We start from the raw sequence: 19,065 nt of genomic DNA, 5'->3' as shown, positions 1-19,065 counted from the left end.
CAAGAAGTGTTTTTAAGTGTTTCTGCACTGCAGCTTTGAAGGAGCCAGGCTGACACCATATGGCCACTACAGTTTGGATCTGAATTCCTTAGTTTCTTTGCCTGCAGCGTTTCCAAGTAGTTCATCAGCTTCTGAATAAGATTCCTTCAGAAAAGACGTTGCAGTTCTCTTGACCTGGACTCTTCCCTCTTCTGATGAGCAGTTGCCTTGTTGAAAAATTAGTTTTGTTCTGATTTGAGGACCAACATGTAGATATAGAGAAAGAAAGAAAAAAACTTTTCCAGAAATTAATGCATTGATAGTTTGATTATTGTTATGACTCAAACTAATTCCTAAACTGTACCCCACTGAAGATTTTGAGATTCTCTTGATACTAAAGAATACTTCAATTTGCCAGATGGCTTAGCAAGTTTTAAAACAGTAGCTTGCTTTTTAATGTTCTCAAAGGCCCAGGTCCCCAGATGTTATCTTCAGTACGAAGATTCAGATTCGTATTCAGATTCTCCCTAGTTCTATTCCTTTGAGGGTGTTTTTCTTTTATAGTACATAAGACGCAAAATACAAAGCAGGATTTCATTACTGCATCATTTTTTAAAACAATGTTATCTTAGTGTTCTCTTATTTAAAGCTAGAAGAACTCTTCATCAAATAGGCTTTTTCCATACCTTTAATAAATTGAAATAAGCTGGAGAACTGAAAACTGCTGTCACATTACATTTCAGGTACACGGGGAGTGGGCAGGTTACCCTTTAGCATCATCAGATGTTTGAAATTTGCATTTGTATATTTATTTATTTGAAATAGGCATTATATTTTCTGGAATAATCACATTCTCGATAAAGCTCAGTGTAAAAATGTAGGAACATTAAGAGTCAATGTGTTGGATGATTAAGGTACTGGCACCCAGGAGGCTCGGGTTCAGGTCTACCTTGGCCATGGAACCTTATTGGCTATTCTGAAGACTCTCTTTCAGTCTCCCTCACAGGACAGAGGTGGAAAAATAGGAGGAGTCTGCGGTGCTTATGCAGCCCAGCTCCTGAATGAAAGACTGGATTTAAGTTTGACAAATAAATAAAATAAATGACTATTGCTGGGACGTGTGAAAAATAATTACAGCTTCATTTGATTCAATATCTAATTTATTCAGATTAATATAATAATCATCCTACAGACATTGTTTTTGTTGGAATCTTCCACTCTTGTTTAATTTAGGTCAATCATAAATGGTCACTTTAATTTATTTAGCAATTCGGTTTACGGGCTTAAGATGTTGAGCTAAGTGCTCTTCCTGAACAAGGTAAAGAAATGTATCAGTTTGCTTCAGCAAAAAATGAGAGGCAACTCTTAATAGGATATAATTAATAGATCCCATTGCACTGAACTTTGGATTAGTTCCAAATTCTCATCCTATTTTCTTTCCTAAATTTCAAATGTTTGTTGATTTTATTATTCTTTTTCAGTCTTGTTTTGGACTCGTCCTGAATTTCACTAGAATTAATTCCAGACTATGAATATTAAATCTATGCCAAATAGTTTGGTCTTTTTAGTTCATTTCTACCACTCACAATTACCAGAACACAATTATACATTCATAAAAATGTAGTAAAACACTCTTGATGTGTTGTTAGTTGACTGTATGAAAAAGTCTGTAATTGATTTTAGTTTGTCAAAATTCACTCTGTTGGTTTTATATTACGATAAAATTATGCTGCTTTAATATTAAAATATGCTATGTAATGTCAGAACGAGTGCTACAGTCTGTAAATTGTGTTTAGAAATGTTAGAAAATATCTGCTATTCAAGCTCAGATGTTTTGTAAGTCTTTTGTGAGGCATTTTTGTCTGCTCAGACCTGAAAAAACTAAGAAAGTTTGCTAAAAGATCAAGAAAAAATGGATGCAAATAGGATTAGTGGCAAACAAGTACAATTTTGTTATAACACAACACTATTGTTTATTAATATTGAATCTATTAAAGCATGAATGTGTTGATTTTGTAGCGCCAGAAGGGACTTTTCAAAATAATAGTTATGTTTCCCTGTATTTTAACTGAATTTTTATTGACAATTACAACTTTCCCCAGTGTACCTACATTGGCTTTATGGCAAATCAGTATTTCTGATAAATGAGATTAACTGATGACAATTGGTATTAACAATTCAAAGTTCATTCTTCATGCATACAACATTCCATGTTTGCAGATCAAAAACGAACACCAAAATGAAAATCAAAGACTCCAACTTCTGCCAGAAAAATCAAGTATTGCAAAAACCAGATATACACAGAGTCCTTCGTGTGTGTGTGTGTGTGTGTGTGTGTGTGTGTGTGTGTGTGTGTATGTGTATGATGAAAGATGAGGTTGATTCCATTCTGTGTTTTGGAATATATTCCTTGCTTTACAATTCATCATGATGAGCATATTGCAAATTAAGGCTGCATTTCTGTTTTGATTTAGCAGAGCAAAGGGAATTATAGTCTGAGTCTGCAGTACCAAAAGGGACACTTCATTTCCTTCTACTTTTTTTTTTTTTTGCATTTTACAGAAGTTATCAAAAGAGTTATCAAAAATTAATGGAATGGTTTCTAGACCTTTTGAGATGGGAAATACATCTAAATCAAGTTGCATATAATTTATAGGGGGAAAAAAACCCAATACATTCTTCCCAAAATTCATGGAAGAGAAAATCAGAAACCCTGATTTAATTTATTTCACAGCATCATCCTTGTCACTCACCTGAATAGAGGCTCTTGGCCACCCCAATTCCTACTCATCCAAAGGTTGCTGGTCCCTGTGCTAGACACTAGAATGCAACTGAGCACTATATAATTTGAACTGAGTGGTCAGAGTGTTTTAGTACAAACTATCTCTTGCCTTCCATATAACCTTATATCAAAGGACATTGTAAGTCTCACCGTAGCACTTTCTGGCCTCAAAGCTGCTGCTACATGAAGGCTAAGGTCTTTTCCTCCACAACTATGTTGGAATGTTCATTCACCCTATGGTCTCCATAATCCCTTTGCTCTCTCTCAAACTTTGGTTTGAATTGTAAATCTCTTTTAGAATTTTGAGGTAAAACTGCTGTCTACCTAGAGCTGGGGTGGGCAAATGTGGCTCTTTTACACTTCAACTCCCAGAATTCCTGAGCCAGCTTGGCTGTCTCAGGAATTCTGGGAGTTGAAGTCCACAGGTTGTAAAAGAGCTACATTTGCCCACCCCTGACCTAGAGTATGATTTAAAAAAAAAACAACCCAACTCAATGAGAAACATTGAGTCAAGATTCTCAGCCAACTATAGCAAAAATAAAAATAAAAGGCTGAGCGCACAAGGTATGCTTTAATTACATCTCTTCATTCTTTTTAGATACCTCTGCTTCAGGCTTCTTGGCATGAAAATGGCTAATAACACAGGAGTAAAGGATTTCTACTTCACTGAACTGTCTGGTCTCCCTGCAGTGCACATTTCTCTATTTGTGGTGATTCTGCTGGCCTACCTGACCACTCTGGCAGGGAATGGGGCTATTCTTATAGCAACAGCGACAGATACTCACCTCCAGACTCCTATGTATTTCTTTCTATGTAATTTATCTTTGCTGGATGTCCTTTGTCCAACCGTCACTGTGCCAAAAATGCTCCAGATGTTGTTGTCAGAGGACAAGAGAATATCATTTGTTGGCTGCATGCTGCAACTCTTCTTCCTGATTTTTGTTGTGGGCACTGAAATTTTTTTGCTTACACTGATGGCTTATGATCGCTATGTGGCAATATGCAGCCCTCTACATTACACAAATATTATGAGCAAGCGATTATGTGTTCAACTGGCAGCTGGGACTTGGCTAACAGGCTTCACAAATTCTATGATTCACACCTCAATGATCTTTACATTATCTTTCTGTGGGCCCAATAAAGTTAATCAATATTACTGTGACATCCCTCCAATTATGGCACTTTCTTGCTCTTCCACATATCTCCCTGAGCTTGTCGTCCTCCTTGTGGCTGGCATTTCAGGGGGCGGTGCTTTTCTTGTTACTCTGATCTCTTATATCTATATAATTTCAGCTATCTTACACATGCACTCTGCTGAGAGCAGACAAAAAGCATTTTCCACTTGTGGTTCCCACTTGGCTGTCGTTTGTCTTTTCTATGGGACAACCATTGCAACCTACGTCAGGCCCACTTCCACTTACTCTCCCAAGAAAGACAGAATTGTTTCAATGCTATATGGGATTCTTACTCCCATGATAAACCCAATGATCTACAGCCTGAGGAATAAGGAAGTTAAAAGGGCTTTGATCAAAGCATTTAATATGCAAAGGGTTTTTTTGAGGGGTTGAATTTGGGTTCCCCTCTACTCGAATGTTATCAGAAACTTTCTTGTAACATTTTGGTAAATTGTTTTCTGGCCCTTTATGATTGAAAATTTGTATCAATCTGTCCAGTTTTAATAACAATCAGTTTCTTAGATACCAAGATAGCACCCTAACCCTAACCCCTCCTTCTTCTTGGATGAAAAAAGTCAAAAGCTTCTGTAGGATAATTTGGGCCTTTGAACAATTGAAAGACAATTGGGAAAAGAGGAAGTTTTATTTTGCCTCAAAGAGTAGACTACTTGGGCCTGTCCTACCTTCAGGCTGATATGGTTGCTTCTCTCCATCCCTATTCCCTGCTATGATTATTTCACAACGGCAACCACAAGAGAAGATGAAAATGATATTGGAAAGAAGGTCATTTTAATGTTGAGGACACAACTATATGATAGATCACCTTATTCAAATCTTTCAAGAAGGTCATTCAGCAACTTTACTATTTTTCTTTCCTTTTCAGTGCTGATTTGGAAAACATACTGGGGAGATTTGCTGTAAAATTGTGCTTGGTTGTGTCTTCATTTTAATACTAAGATTGTTCAAATTTTAAACTTTGAAATGTTATAATCTAATGTATTCTCTCTTGAGAAATGTTGTAAGATAAACATGTAGGAACATGAATTTATACCTACTGCAATTATTATGCACACATTAAAATATGTGAGTTTTACATGTCCTAAATGGGGAAGATGTATGCCATATTTTTCCACTATCAGTTTTATATGTGTATGCCACTATAGATGACACTGGACTGTCCAATATTAGACTGACCTTGGCTGACCTCAGTAGCAATAGAAATAGCACTTAGACTTATATACCACTTCACAGTGCCATACAGCACACTCTAAGAGGTTTACAGAATCAGCATATTGTCCCCAACAATCTGGGTTCTCATTTTATCAGTAAAATGAGAACCCAGATTGTTGGGGACAATATGCTTCCATGATCAGCCTTGGAAGGATGGAAGGCTGAGTCAATCTTGAACTGGTAAGGATCAAACTCCTTGCAATGGGCAGAGATCGCCTGCAATACTGCATTCTAACCACTGCATCCCCATAGCTAGGATAGCTAGGTAAACATGCATGGGATTAATAGTTGAAGGGGAGACCATCAGAAAATCTCAGAGCAAGGGGCTAGACTAAGTGGTAAGACTAAGAAAAAAAATTCAAATGTAATCATGGAAACATGGAAGAAGACTATGATAAACTACTTTCATGGTGTTTCCAGGAAAACAACACGTTCATGTTTATGAGGTCACCAGAAACCTGATATGTAAGAAAGCTTATTTAATGCAGATTGGAATAAGACGAATCCATTTACAAATGTTGAGTCAATAGATTGTTCAACTCCCATGGGGGAAAAATGACTGATTGGCTTCCTTTGAGTAAACCTGCTCTGAAGTCCTATAGAACCTGACAAAATAAGTGACATGTACAGTTTCTGCAACTCTGGACTGATTTCCAGTGGTTTGGAGCCATGCCAGAAATGCAGAGAATGTACAGAGGGTAGGGTATTGATAAATAGTTTTCTGTGTTACATTTGCAAAAATAAAAGATACAATATATGAAGGACCACACTAGCAGCAATTTCAATTCATTCAAACAAACAAACAGACAAAAAAAAAAATCTCTCATTCAACACTAGAAGCAATTTTATGCTAAAAAATTCCCCTTTTAAGAATCAATTGAGTGTACCAGTATGTATGCATTATTTTTTAGATTAATTTCCCACATTTCCTTTAGGAGCTCATAGCAGTGTTAATAGTCCTCCATCATCCCATTTTGCTAGACAAAGATACCTTGTGATGTGGTTGGGGCTATTTGTCCCACAAGTGCCAAAATCCTTTATAAGAAATCAATGGATAAATACAAAATAACAGATTTATTAAAATCAAGACAGGCAGATATAGATTATCTGGAATATTGGAATGGTAAGGGGTAGGAGGTGGCAACTTTTTTCCATATAGAAGGCATGACAGAAATTGCAATTGTGCAATCTACAAGACTCTGGATTACAGATAAAAAAAGGAAGGGACAATTTCCTTTGAAGACAAGAGATGGGAATGTGAAAATAATAGGTAAGATCTTATTTTATCACATTTATGCCCTGATCACAATTGGAGATTTAAAATCTATAGATATAGAAATTGTCACATATACAGACAGGATGCTTCATATGGATTACAGCTGCTTTTGAAGAAATCCAGTTCCAAGAAAACAAGCAGTAGGTTTGCTGGAATAATTCTTTGAGTTAAATTGGAGATGGATATCATTAATATTTCAATACAATTTGTACTTTCCTGTGGAAAATCCCTTTGAACTCAAAGGAGATTGTTTCTTATGATTAATAGCATTATAAAGTAACTTTTTCTAATTTGATGCTGTTGCATTTAAAAAAGATTTTGTCTAAGTGCACTTCTGTTCCAATGAAACTCAAATCCAACTGGTACCAAATTCCTTGGAGAACTTGGAGTCCCTCAATAGACTCTTTGTCTTAATGCTGTCATTTGCATTTGTTAAAAAGGAAGAGGTAGCAAAGACTTTACTTTGATGATTGGAGCAATGATTTTAAATGTGATACCTGAGTAGCCATGAATGTATTTTGCTTGACTCCACATAAATTCTTCATTCCTGTGTCAATACCGACAGGAGAAAAAAGAAAGGCAAGTGACTTCAGTTTATTGGAGGAATAATTTTATGTCATTAGACATTATCTAATGTCATCTTCCATGTTCAGGTGCCCTCTTGATGTGTAGGATTTTCTTTATGGACATGTGGGGAAATATGCAGACCGCAGTCCCATCCATCTGGAGGCCAACAGATGAAAATAAGTGGGTCTATTTTGTCTGCAGCTTTATTCTTTAATGAATTATTTGTCCTGAGTCAATGCCGGAAGAGAGTAGATTTTATCCATAGCTCTGGTAAAATCTCAACTGATGACCTTAGGACATTTTATTTCCTCATGTTTAACCTCCAACTGCAAAATGGGAAGGTTTAATGTAAGGCATTTTGGGGAAGGCTTAGTAACAGCCTTGAAAATATTATAGTTTTTGCACTGTATTGTTATCATTGGTGAATTGAAACCCATTTATTTATTTATTTATTTTATTTTATTTATAAATATTTATATGCCGCCCTTATCCCAAAGGAATCAGGGCGGCGAACACAAGTTAAAAAACATACAATAATAAAGGAAAATCCTAATTCAAACCAATTAAAACAGGGACAAATAAATAATAAAACCCAAGAATCAGAATCAGCCCATTTGTTGAAACAGCCAAGTCTTTAGGCCTCGATGGAAGGAGCGGAGATCAGGCGCCGTCCGAAGCTCGGTGGGTAACTCATTTTAGAGGGCAGGAGCGCCCACAGAGAACGCTCTATCCCTGGACATCACCAGCCGACATTGTCTGGTCGACGGTTTAGTGTCATGTTTTTGAAAAATGAAACACCCTTAACTTATTCATGCCTGCTAGTAATAGAGATTTTGAAGGGTAAAATGTTATTTGCAGATGGTAAGCTAGTAGGAGTTTCACAAATTTAAACTGCCCCTCCTGATGAATACCTTACCGAATAACAACAGCAATTCTAAGATAACCTGTTGCAACAATTTGACTCTGTAATGTATTCCTGAACTAAATCTGAATTAAGAATTTGCATTCAATGGCTTTCAAGATTGAATATTTGCAGTCAAATATTCGATTCACAGTATATATCCTACAGCTATTTTTTATCAATTCTGTTTATTAATTTAGACAGTATCTAAAATCTCTTTCAAACATAATGACCTAATTTAACAATGGTTTGCTCTTTATCTCTTCATCCTATGTTAACATTTATATAGTACTGTAACTTTTATATTATTTTTTATAATCTAAGTAATCACAGATAAGGAGAAAAAATGAGTGGACTATTAAAGCCTCTAAAGCAGGGGTGTCAAACTCAGGTCGTCACAGCAGCGTCACATGATATTGGAACTCCCCCCCCCTTTGCTAAACCAGGCGTTGGTTTAGCCAGCATGTGATGTATCTGGCACACGGACCAGGAGTTTGATAGCTCTGCTCTAAAGGCATCATGACTTGTAATAATAGGCAATAAAATTTAACATTTACCATTAGCCCCAATTATGAAGAGAAAGAGACACGATCTGTCTACTGATATAGTTTCCTTTTCCATTGTGGACTTATTCCCAACATCCCATTCCCAACTACCCTCTGTAGTCTGCAGATATATATGGAAGAAATGTAGGTGATAGTCTGCATCTCTGCTATACTCTAAAATCCAGAAATATATATTCTTTTAGCAAACCTCTTTTGCATTGTCTTATTTTAGGTACTCCTGAAGCTCAGTCTGATTGCCAGAAAGATGGAGAAAAGCAACACAACTGGGTTGATGGACTTCTACTTGACTGAACTGTCTGATCTGCCTGAAGTACAGACTGCCCTCTTTGTGGTGATTCTGCTGATCTACTTGACCACCCTGGCAGGGAACGGGTCTATTCTCATGGCCATAGGAACAGATGCTCACCTACAAACGCCAATGTACTTCTTTCTGAGTAATTTATCACTTCTGGACATCCTTTGTCCAACAGTCATTGTACCAAAGATGCTTCAGATATTCTTGTCAAAGGACAAGAAAATATCCTTTGTTAGCTGCGTGCTGCAACTCTTCTTCCTCATTGATATGGTGGGCACTGAAATCTTCTTGCTTGCAGTGATGGCTTATGACCGCTATGTGGCTATATGTAGTCCTTTACATTATGCTAATATAATGAACAAACAATGGTGTATTCAATTGATGACTGTGATTTGGCTATTGGGCTTAATTAATTCTATGATTCACACCTCATTGACTTTTAGATTGTCTTTCTGTGGATCTAAGAAACTCAACCAATATTTCTGTGATCTTCATCCTGTGATGGCTCTCTCTTGCTCTTCTACTTTCCTTGCGGAAATTGTTCTTCTACTTGTGGCTGGTATTATAGGAGGTGGGGCTTTTCTGGTCACCCTGATCTCTTACATCTACATAATTTCTACCATCTTGCGCATGTCTTCCACTGAGGGGAGGCACAAAGCCTTTTCCACCTGTGGTTCTCATTTGATCGTTGTATGTCTTTTCTACGGGGCCACCATTGCTACCTATGCTCGCCCTACCTCATCTTATTCAGGCAAACAAGACAGAATAATTTCCATGCTATATGGGATAATCACTCCCATGCTGAACCCTATGGTCTACAGTTTGAGAAATAAGGAAGTTAAAAAAGCATTGTACAAAGTCTTCAAACTGAAAATATTTTCATAGATGCGTCCTTTATTTCCTTCTTTAATTATCAAAATACGTTACGTGTTTAAAGCATTGGTTTTTCTCTGATCTATCCATACAGTCATTGTAAAAAAAAAACATAGGTAAGGACTATGATAGCCTGCTTTTATTCAATATTCGTAATGGTACGTGGAAAAGATCTTTGGCAAAAGACTGCGCAAAGAGAGCTGCCAAGAGTATGATCAGATAAGAGACCACATAGCCTGCAACTGGACAGTGGGAACGGCAAGAAGCATAGACAGGACACTCCTTTGTTTCTTGGGCTGTAAAGGAAATTGCGGGAGGGAGGGAGGGGAGGGAATGTATTTTTAGACTTTCAATATTTTGTCAATGTAATTAGAATTAACTCATCTAATTGTGATGGTTTGTCCCATGAGGCTGACAATATTTTACTTTTAGTAAAGGAAAGAAGGAAAATAATTTGGTGGAGCGATTACGGCATCAGGCTAGAAACTGAGAGACTGTGAATTCTAGTCCTGCCTTGGTACAAAGCCAGCTAGGTGGCCTTGGGCTAGTTGCTTCCTTTCATCTCTAAGAAGAAGGCAATGCCAAATCAGTTCTGAAAAATCTTGCCAAGAAAATTGCTGAGACTTGTCCAGGCAATCGCTGAGAATCAGACATGATTGAAAGGAAGAAAAAAATTATCTATAAAGGGGTGGCTGAAGGTTTTTGCTTTTGTTTTAGAACCATCCATGCCTTAGATATCAGAATGCATGAATTTGAGATGTAACTGTACTTAAAATGCAATGTTGCAACAATCCAATTCTGTTATCTTAATTGACATTCTCACTTGTACAGTAGGTGAGCTTCCTTCTGCCCTCTATTGAAAAGAAGGCAATTTTAATATTTAATAATAAATGTGATCCCCCCCACTACTCAAAATAAATGCTTGTTGTAATGTTGATGGATCCATGGTATTCTACCAACTTTTGGAATTTAAATAACAATAGCTTTTAACTTAATTTCTATGGAGATTCTCAGTCATCCAGGTCATGGTTGTCACAAAGGTGCTTTTTTTCATGAGGCAACTGGACTTTTTTGTTTTTCTTTGAAGGCATTTCACTCCTCGGATGAAGGAAAATCCAGCTGACTCTTGAAAAAGCATTTTTGGGACTTTTACCTTAGTGCACTATCCTCTCCTGCTGTTAATTTTCTAAGAATATTGTGAACTACATGAAAGTGAGATGAGAATAAGTTCTCATTATATGTTAATACTCTTTAGCCCCTCAAAAATTCTGATTTTGAATGGATATATTAACATCTATTCCATCCTAGCCTAACACCGTTGGTGAAAAAGTTATTGATTAATTGAGATTAATGTGCCTCTCATGTTTGAGAACCTGGAATATAGAACTCAGCTATTGTACTGAATTGCCCCGAGTCTGGTTTCTTTCATTCCTTATTTCCTCACTGATCACCTGTGATTGTCCTCTGTAGAGACAATCTGCCTGCAGTGCACCTTTTTTTTATTTATGGTGATTCTGCTGACCTACTTCAGCACTCTGGCAGGAAATGGGGCTATTCTTATAGCACCAGTAACAGATGCTCACCTCCAGACTCCTAGATATTTATTTCTGTGTCTGGATGTCCCTTATCCTAATGTCACTGTGCCAAAAATGCTCCAGACCTTCTTGTCAGAGGACAAGAGAGTATCATTCACTGGCTGCATGCTGCAACTCTTCTTCCTGATTTTTGTGGTGGACACTGATTATTTTTTGCTTGCAGTGATGGCTCATGACTGCTATGTGCTGATATGCAGCCCCCTATGCTCCACAAATATTATAAGCAAGCAGTTATCTGGCAGCCAGGACCTGGCTAACAGGCTAAACAAATACTATGATTTTTACACCACTGACCTTTATGTTACCTTCCTGCTGACTCAAAAAAGTGAATCAATATTACTGTGACAACCTCCCCATTATGGGAAGGTCTTCTTTGCTCTTTGACATATCTACCTGAGCTTGTCCTCCTCCTTGTGGCTGGCATTTTAGGGTGTGGTGCTTTTCTTGTTACCCTGATCTCTTATATCTGTACAGTTTCAGCTATCTTACGGACACACTCTGCTGAGGGTAGGCAAAAAGCATTTTCCACTTGTGGCTCCCATTTTGCTGTGAGACTACATTTGCAGCAGTTTCAACTTATGGCAAAACCAAACAAACATACAAAAACCCTTGCACTTATTTATTAGATATATTTTCCACATTTCCTGTAGGAGCTGAAAGCAGTGTCAGTAGTCCTCCCCAGTGGTGGGTTGCCCCCGGTTTGGACCGGTTCTATAGAACAGGTAGTAAAACTGGTGGGAGGCTCCGCCCACCAACCCTGATGTCATCAGGAAGCTTCTGAACATGCGCGCGTGTGCGGCCCTGTTGCGAACCGGTAGTAGATGTAAGTAGAACTCACCCCTGGTCCTCCCCATCTTATTTTGCTAAACAAAGCTACCTTGTGAGGTGATTTGGGCTGTTTGGCCCATAGATTCCAATATCCTTTATATATCTATATAAATAAAAATGTAAATGTCCGTTTGTACATAACTGCACATCTCTGAAAGTTCTTCACCGATTGCTTTCAAATTTTGACACAACGTTGCATTCAACTACAGGTGTGTTTTGATATACCTATATTATATACATGTCACACCTGGGACAGGTAAAAACATGAAAAACATTGGAAAACATTGAAAGACATTGACAAACATTGACAAACATTGAAAAACAGCGTCACCTGCTGGATGTAAAACCAACACACCAACATTTTACCACATGAATTTTGAAAATTAAATCACAAATTTTTCACTAGGTATAATTCCAAAATATATCAACAAAAAAATATCAGCAGTCCAGATACAGAAGACTCAGGTTGCACATACATTTACACGGTTAAAAATGCTGTAACAATTGTTGCTCTGTTCTCTAAGGAAACATACTACACCACAGCTGCAGTTGTGTTTTTACTGAATGAAATGTCTAAAAATGGGTATTTGCACATACAGTATATACCTGAATACTTATAGGGAGCACAGATGAAGGGAATTTTGGGGAAAAGCAGACTGGTTATGAAATGTCACTCCATCAATAATTTCCAGGATAGATAAATCACTTAGTAATAAATCTTGGCAATGCCATGAAAAAAAATGAATATTTTACCACATGAATTTTGAAAATTAAATCACAAATTTTTCACTAGGTATAATTCCAAAATATATCAACAAAAAAATATCAGCAGTCCAGATACAGAAGACTCGGGTAGTCTTCGACTTACAACAATTCACTTACTGACCATTCGAAGTTACAATAGTACTGAAAAAAGTGACTTATTACCATTTTTCATGCTTATGACCATTGCAGCATCCCCATGGTTATGTGATTTACATTCAGCTGCTTGACAACTGACTTATATTTATGACAGTTGCACTGTTCCTGGGTCATGTGATCACTTTTTGCAACCTTCTGACAAGCAAAGTCAATGGAGAAACCAGATTCACTTAATAACAGGGTTACTAATTTAACAACTGCTGTGATTCACTTAACAAATGTGGCAACAAAAAAAAGTGGTAAAATGGGGCAAAACTCACTTAAGAAATTTCTCACTTAGCAACGTAGATTTTGGTTTCAGTTGTGGTTGTAAATTAAGGACTACCTGTATTAAAGATTGATTGGATTCGATTGGAAAGATTTAAAGAGCTCAAAACCAGATAAGAAAAATATAGTGCTACAAACATAGCAATAGAAACTTAGATATAGAAATTCATAATTCTATAAAATATAATTTAATTGTAAATTAAAGTAATGGGCTCTAGCTTAAGATAGGTAGGAGAGTAGAAACAAATATATTGTTAACATAACATGCTGTGGTGCGGAGAGCTGCTAAGGCCTGGCCTGAAAAGGTAAGGGTGATGGCGGGGGATGCAGAAGAGGCTGGGCCAGAGACAGAGATAAACAGAGAGAGAGGGAGAGAGATACATAGAGAAATACAGAGAGACGGTGGGGGGGGGGAGAGACACATACAGAGATACAGAGAGAGAGGGTGGAGAGAGAGAGACAGAGAGAGATACAGAGAGAGGGGCGAGAGAGAGACATAGAGATACAGAGAGAGGGGCGAGAGAGAGACATAGAGATACAGAGAGAGGGGGAGAGAGAGAGACAGACATAGAGAGATACAGAGGGGGGAGAGAGAGACATAGAGAGATACAGGGGGGGAGAGAGACATAGAGAGATACAGGGGGGGAGAGAGAGACATAGAGAGATACAGAGGGGGGAGAGAGAGACATAGAGAGATACAGGGGGGAGAGAGAGAGAGACAGAGAGAGATACAGATGGGGGAGAGAGAGAGACATAGAGAGATACAAAGAGAGAGGGGGAGACAGAGAGGGAGGATTTTGTGGTTCCCATTGTTTTTTAGCAACCGGTTCTCTGCCCTAATCACCAGCTGCGTAGGGGTGGCTTGGGGGCTGTCATATGACTGATGAAAATGAGTGATGTCGAGTTGGCTACGCCCACCAAATGTTCGTGGGGAGTTTGGAACTTCAGCCTCGCTCTTTTAGCCCAGCGGAAGTACCAGACTGGGCCACAGCAACGCATGGCCGGGTACAGCTAGTATATATATAAAAAATCAATGGATAAATACAAAATAATCCAGACATTCTTTTTAAGTCAAGAAAGGCAGAAATAGATTGTCTGAATATTGGGATGTGATGGGGAGTGGCAGCCTTTATCCATTTAGAAGGCATAGTAGAAATTGCACTTGTACAAGCCACAGGATAATAGCTCAGAACATAACTGTCTTCCTGTTATAATGGTTAACAATGTCCATACTCTGATTTACCATGAAAAAAGTATAATTTCCTCTGAAGACAAGAGATGGGGATATGACTATGATAGGTAAGATCTTATTTTATCATATGTGTGCCCTGTTCACAACTGGAGATTTAAAACCTATATACAGAAACCTGTATACAGGATGTTGATGTGGATTATGTGCACAATGGAAATAACGTTTTGAACAGACCTAGTTCCAAACAAAATAAAAAAGTACAAAGTTCACTTGAATAAGTCTAGTTCTTTGAGTTACTGTAAATGGGAGATGGAAATCACGAATAACCCAACACTATTTGTACTTTCCTGGCAGGAAGTCCTCTTTTTATTTACTTTTTACAGATTAATAGTAGTGTAAAGTCACTCTTCCTAGTTTGATGCTGTTGTATTTTTTTTAAAAAAAATCACCAAATTGAACTTCTGTTCCAATAAGACTCAAATCCAACTGGTACCAAATTCCTTGGAGAACTTGGAATCCCTAAATAGACTCTTTGCCTTAATGTCATCATTTGCATTTGTTAAAAAGGAAGAATAGCAAAGACTTTACTTTGATGATTGGAGCAATGATTGTTAATTTGATGCCTGAGTAGCCATGCGTGTATTTTGCTTGACTCCACATAAATTCTTCATGCTGTGGTTACTGTGTTGATGCAAACAGGAGAAAAAAGAAAGGCAAGTGACTTCACTTCATTGGAAGAATAATTTTATGTCTTAGACATTATCTAACGTCATCTTCCATGTTCTGGTGCCCTCATGATATGCAGGATTTTCCTTATGGACATGTGGCAAAATATGCAGACTGCAGTCCCATCCATCTGGAGGCCAACAGATGAAAATGAGTGGGTCTATTTTATCTGGAGTTCTATTCTTTAATGAATTATTTGTCCTGAGTCAATGTCAGAACAGAGTAGATTTTATCCATAGCTCTGATAAAATCTCAACTGATGACCCTAGCACATTTTATTTCCTCATGTTTAACCCCCAACTGCAAAATGGGAAGGTTTAATGTAAGGCATTTTGGGGAAGGCTTAGTAGCAGCCTTGAAAATATTATAGTTTTTGCACTGTATTGTTATCATTGGTGAATTGAAACCCATTTAGCTTTGTGGTTTTGAAAAACACCCTTAAGTGATTTATGTCTGCTAGTAATAGAGATTTTGAAGAATAAAATGTTATTTGCAAACCCTAGGCTAGTAGGAGTTTCATAAAAATCCACTCCTTCTGATAAGTACCTTATAGAATAACAAGAGCAATTCTAAGAAAACCTGTTGCAGCATTTGACTCTTACGCATTCTTGAACTAAATCTGAATTAAGAATTTGCATACAATGGCTTTCTAGGTTGAATATTTTCAGTCAGATATTAGATTCATAGTATATAGTCTACAACAATTTCTAAATCAATGCTGTTTTGTTAATTTAGATAGTGGTTTAAAGCCTCTTTTAAACACGTTATAATTTAATAATGATTTATTCTTCATCTCTTCCTCCTATGTTAATATTTTTATAGCACTAACCATTTATGCTGATTTTTATAATCTAAGTAATCCCAGAAAAGGAAAAAGAAATGACAGAAAGGGAGTGAAGAACTTGAGATGATTTCCAAACTCCTTTATGCTTGATCATTGACCATGAAGGGATGATGGGATCTGGATTACTAAAGCCTCCAAAGGCTTCATTACTCATAATAATAGGTAATAAAATTTAACACTGACCATTAGCCCCAATTATGAAGAGAAAGAGACACGATCTGTCTACTGATGTAGTTTCCTTTTCCATTGTGGACTTATTCCCAATGTCCCATTCCCAACTACCCTCTGTAGTCTGCAGATATATATGGAAGAAATGTAGGTGATAGTCTGCATCTCTGCTATACTCTAAAATCCAGAAATATATATTCTTTTAGCAAACCTCTTTTGCATTGTCTTATTTTAGGTACTCCTGCGGCTCAGTCTGATTGCCAGAAAGATGGAGAAAAGCAACACAACTAGGTTGAGGGACTTCTACTTGACTGAACTGTCTGATCTGCCTGAAGTACAGACTGCCCTCTTTGTGGTGATTCTGCTGATCTACTTGACCACCCTGGCAGGGAACGGGTCTATTCTCATGGCCATAGGAACAGATGCTCACCTACAAACTCCAATGTACTTCTTTCTGAGTAATTTATCACTGCTGGACATCCTTTGTCCAACAGTCATTGTACCAAAGATACTCCATATATTCTTGTCAAAGGACAAGAAAATATCCTTTGTTGGCTGCGTGCTGCAACTCTTCTTCCTCATTGATGTGTTGGGCACTGAAATCTTCTTGCTTGCAGTGATGGCTTACGACCGCTATGTGGCCATATGTAGTCCTTTACATTATGCTAATATAATGAATAAACGGCGGTGTATTCAACTGACAGCTGGGATTTGGCTATTGGGCTTAATTAATTCTATGATTCACACCTCATTGACTTTTAGATTGTCTTTCTGTGGATCTAAGAAACTCAACCAATATTTCTGTGATCTTCAACCTGTGATGGCTCTCTCTTGCTCTTCTACTTTCCTTGCGGAAATTGTTCATCTACTTGTGGCTGGTATTATAGGAAGTGGGGCTTTTCTGGTCACCCTGATCTCTTACATCTACATAATTTCTACCATCTTGCGCATGTCTTCCACTGAGGGGAGGCACAAAGCCTTTTCCACTTGTGGGTCTCATTTAATTGTTGTATGTCTTTTCTATGGGGCCACCATTGCTACCTATGCCCGTCCCACCTCTTCTTATTCAGGCAAACAGGGCAGAATAATTTCCATGCTATATGGAATCATCACTCCCATGCTGAACCCTATGATCTACAGTCTGAGAAATAAGGAAGTTAAAAAAGCATTGTACAAAGCCTTCAATCTGAAAAGATTTTCATAAACATCTCCTTTCTTTCCTTCTTTAATGATCAAAATATGTTAAGTTTTTAAAGTATTGGTTTTTTTTTTTCTGATCTAGCCATACTGTCAGTGTACTGAGCCTACCCTAGGTGAGCACTAAGATTGCCTGCTTTTGTTCAATATTTGTAATAGTATATGGAAAAGAGCTTCGGAAATTGGGCAAAGAGAGCTGCCAAGAGAATGGTCAGATAAGAAACAACCAGTGGTGAAATGTAAAATTTGTTACTACCGGTTCTGTGGGTGTGGCTTGGTGGTGGTGGTGGTAATGTGACTGGGTGGGCATGGCCAACTTTTTATTTTTATTTTTAAAAGCATTTTTTCTACAACCTTAAGAGGCTGCAGAAAAAAATGCTTTTCAAAGCCTCTGACGATCAGGCAACTCAGCTGGGATCGTCAAAGGCTTTTAAAGGCATTTTTGTTTCTACAACCTCTTCGGCCGAAGAGGTTGCAGAAAAAAAATGCTTTTAAAAACCTCTGACAGTTCCAGCTGAGACACGTGATCATCAGAGGTTTTTTTTTTTTTTACTTTTAAAAGCATTTTTTCGGCTGAAGAGGTTATAGAAAAAATGCTTTTAAAAGTAAAAAAAAGAGCCTCTGATGATCGTGTGGCTCAGCTGGGCATGCGGGGGGCAGGGACTTTTGCTACCGGCTCTCCAAACCACCCGCTGCCATTGCTACCGGATCGGGCGATCCGGTCCGAACTGGGAGCATTTCACCCCTGGAAACAACATACCCTGCAGCTGTATAGTGGGAAGGGCAAAAAGCATAGATGAGACACTCCTTTGTTTGTAAAGAAAATGGGGGAGAAATATGTACTTTCAGGGTTGCAAGGTTTTGTCAATGTAATTAGAAATAAAATCATCTAGTTGTGATTGTTTGTTCCACAAGGCTGACAATATTTCTCTTTTGATATCCATAAGGAGAGAACCAGCTTGGTGTGGCGATTAAGGCATCAGGCTAGAAAGTGGGAGACTGTGAATTCTAGTCCTTCCTTAGGCAGAAAGCCAGCTAGGTGATCTTGGGCTAGTTACATTCTCTCAGCTCTAAGAAGGAGGCAATTATAAACCATTTCTGGAAAACCTTGCCAAGAAAATTGCCAGGACTTGTCTAGGCAATTGCTGAGAATCAGACATGATTGAAAGGAAGAAAAAAAATGTATAAAAGGGTGGCTGAAGGTTTTTGCTTTTGTTTAAGAACCATCCATGCCTTAGATATTAGAACGGATGAATTTGTGATGTAAATGTATTTAAAATGCAGTGTTGCAACAATCCAATTCTGTTATCCTAATTGACATTCTCACTTGTAGCTGAGATTCCTTCTGCCCTCTATTGAAAAGACGGCAACTTTACTCTGTGATAAATGTGATTTTTTTTCACTCAAAACAAATGCTTCTTGTAAAGTTTATGGATCCATGGTATTTTTCTACCAACTTTTGGAATTTAAATAACAATAGCTTAATGCATGTTCCTCTTTTGTCTTAATTTTTCTAAGAATACATGAAATTAATGTGAACTACATATAAGTGAAATAAGCATACATTCTCATTATATGTCAATACTCGTCCTCAGCCCGTCAATAACTCTGATTTTGAATGGGATTTCTTCAGATTTTTCCAGTTCCAGAACCAACAGTAACTCAAGCAGAGGCACTCCTCCC

The 19,065-nt window shown here is 37.7% G+C and overlaps 3 protein-coding genes and 1 pseudogene across 3 annotated transcripts; all 4 read left to right on the top strand.

Annotated features, from left to right (window-relative positions):
- Window positions 1-3,384: 3,384 nt before the first annotated feature.
- Window positions 3,385-4,329, top strand: LOC117667206 (olfactory receptor 5V1-like). Its single transcript, XM_034420418.2, has one exon. It carries the CDS (start codon window positions 3,385-3,387, stop codon window positions 4,327-4,329), a length of 945 nt encoding a protein of 314 aa, XP_034276309.1.
- Window positions 4,330-8,720: 4,391 nt separating this feature from the next.
- LOC117667232 (olfactory receptor 5V1-like) lies at window positions 8,721-9,656 on the top strand. Its single transcript, XM_034420440.2, has one exon. It carries the CDS (start codon window positions 8,721-8,723, stop codon window positions 9,654-9,656), a length of 936 nt encoding a protein of 311 aa, XP_034276331.2.
- Window positions 9,657-10,423: 767 nt separating this feature from the next.
- On the top strand, window positions 10,424-11,865 carry LOC117667205 (olfactory receptor 5V1-like; annotated as a pseudogene).
- A 4,352-nt stretch (window positions 11,866-16,217) lies between these two features.
- LOC117667166 (olfactory receptor 5V1-like) lies at window positions 16,218-17,389 on the top strand. Its single transcript, XM_034420382.3, has one exon. The coding sequence runs from the start codon at window positions 16,454-16,456 to the stop codon at window positions 17,387-17,389; it is 936 nt and encodes a 311-aa protein (XP_034276273.2). The 5' UTR covers window positions 16,218-16,453.
- The last annotated feature ends 1,676 nt before the right edge of the window (window positions 17,390-19,065 follow it).

Source organism: Pantherophis guttatus, chromosome 1 (genome assembly GCF_059756535.1).
Source record: "Pantherophis guttatus breed Tessera chromosome 1, ASM5975653v1, whole genome shotgun sequence".
NCBI classification, from domain to species: domain Eukaryota; kingdom Metazoa; phylum Chordata; class Lepidosauria; order Squamata; family Colubridae; genus Pantherophis; species Pantherophis guttatus.
Note: the sequence above shows the minus strand (reverse complement) of the source record. Positions and strands in the feature narration are given on the sequence as shown.

Excerpts from the sequence above, each read along its gene's own strand:
- LOC117667166 (XM_034420382.3), top strand. The coding sequence starts at position 16,454 with ATGGAGAAAAGCAACACAACTAGGTTGAGGGACTTCTACTTGACTGAA.
- LOC117667232 (XM_034420440.2), top strand. The coding sequence starts at position 8,721 with ATGGAGAAAAGCAACACAACTGGGTTGATGGACTTCTACTTGACTGAA.
- LOC117667206 (XM_034420418.2), top strand. The coding sequence starts at position 3,385 with ATGAAAATGGCTAATAACACAGGAGTAAAGGATTTCTACTTCACTGAA.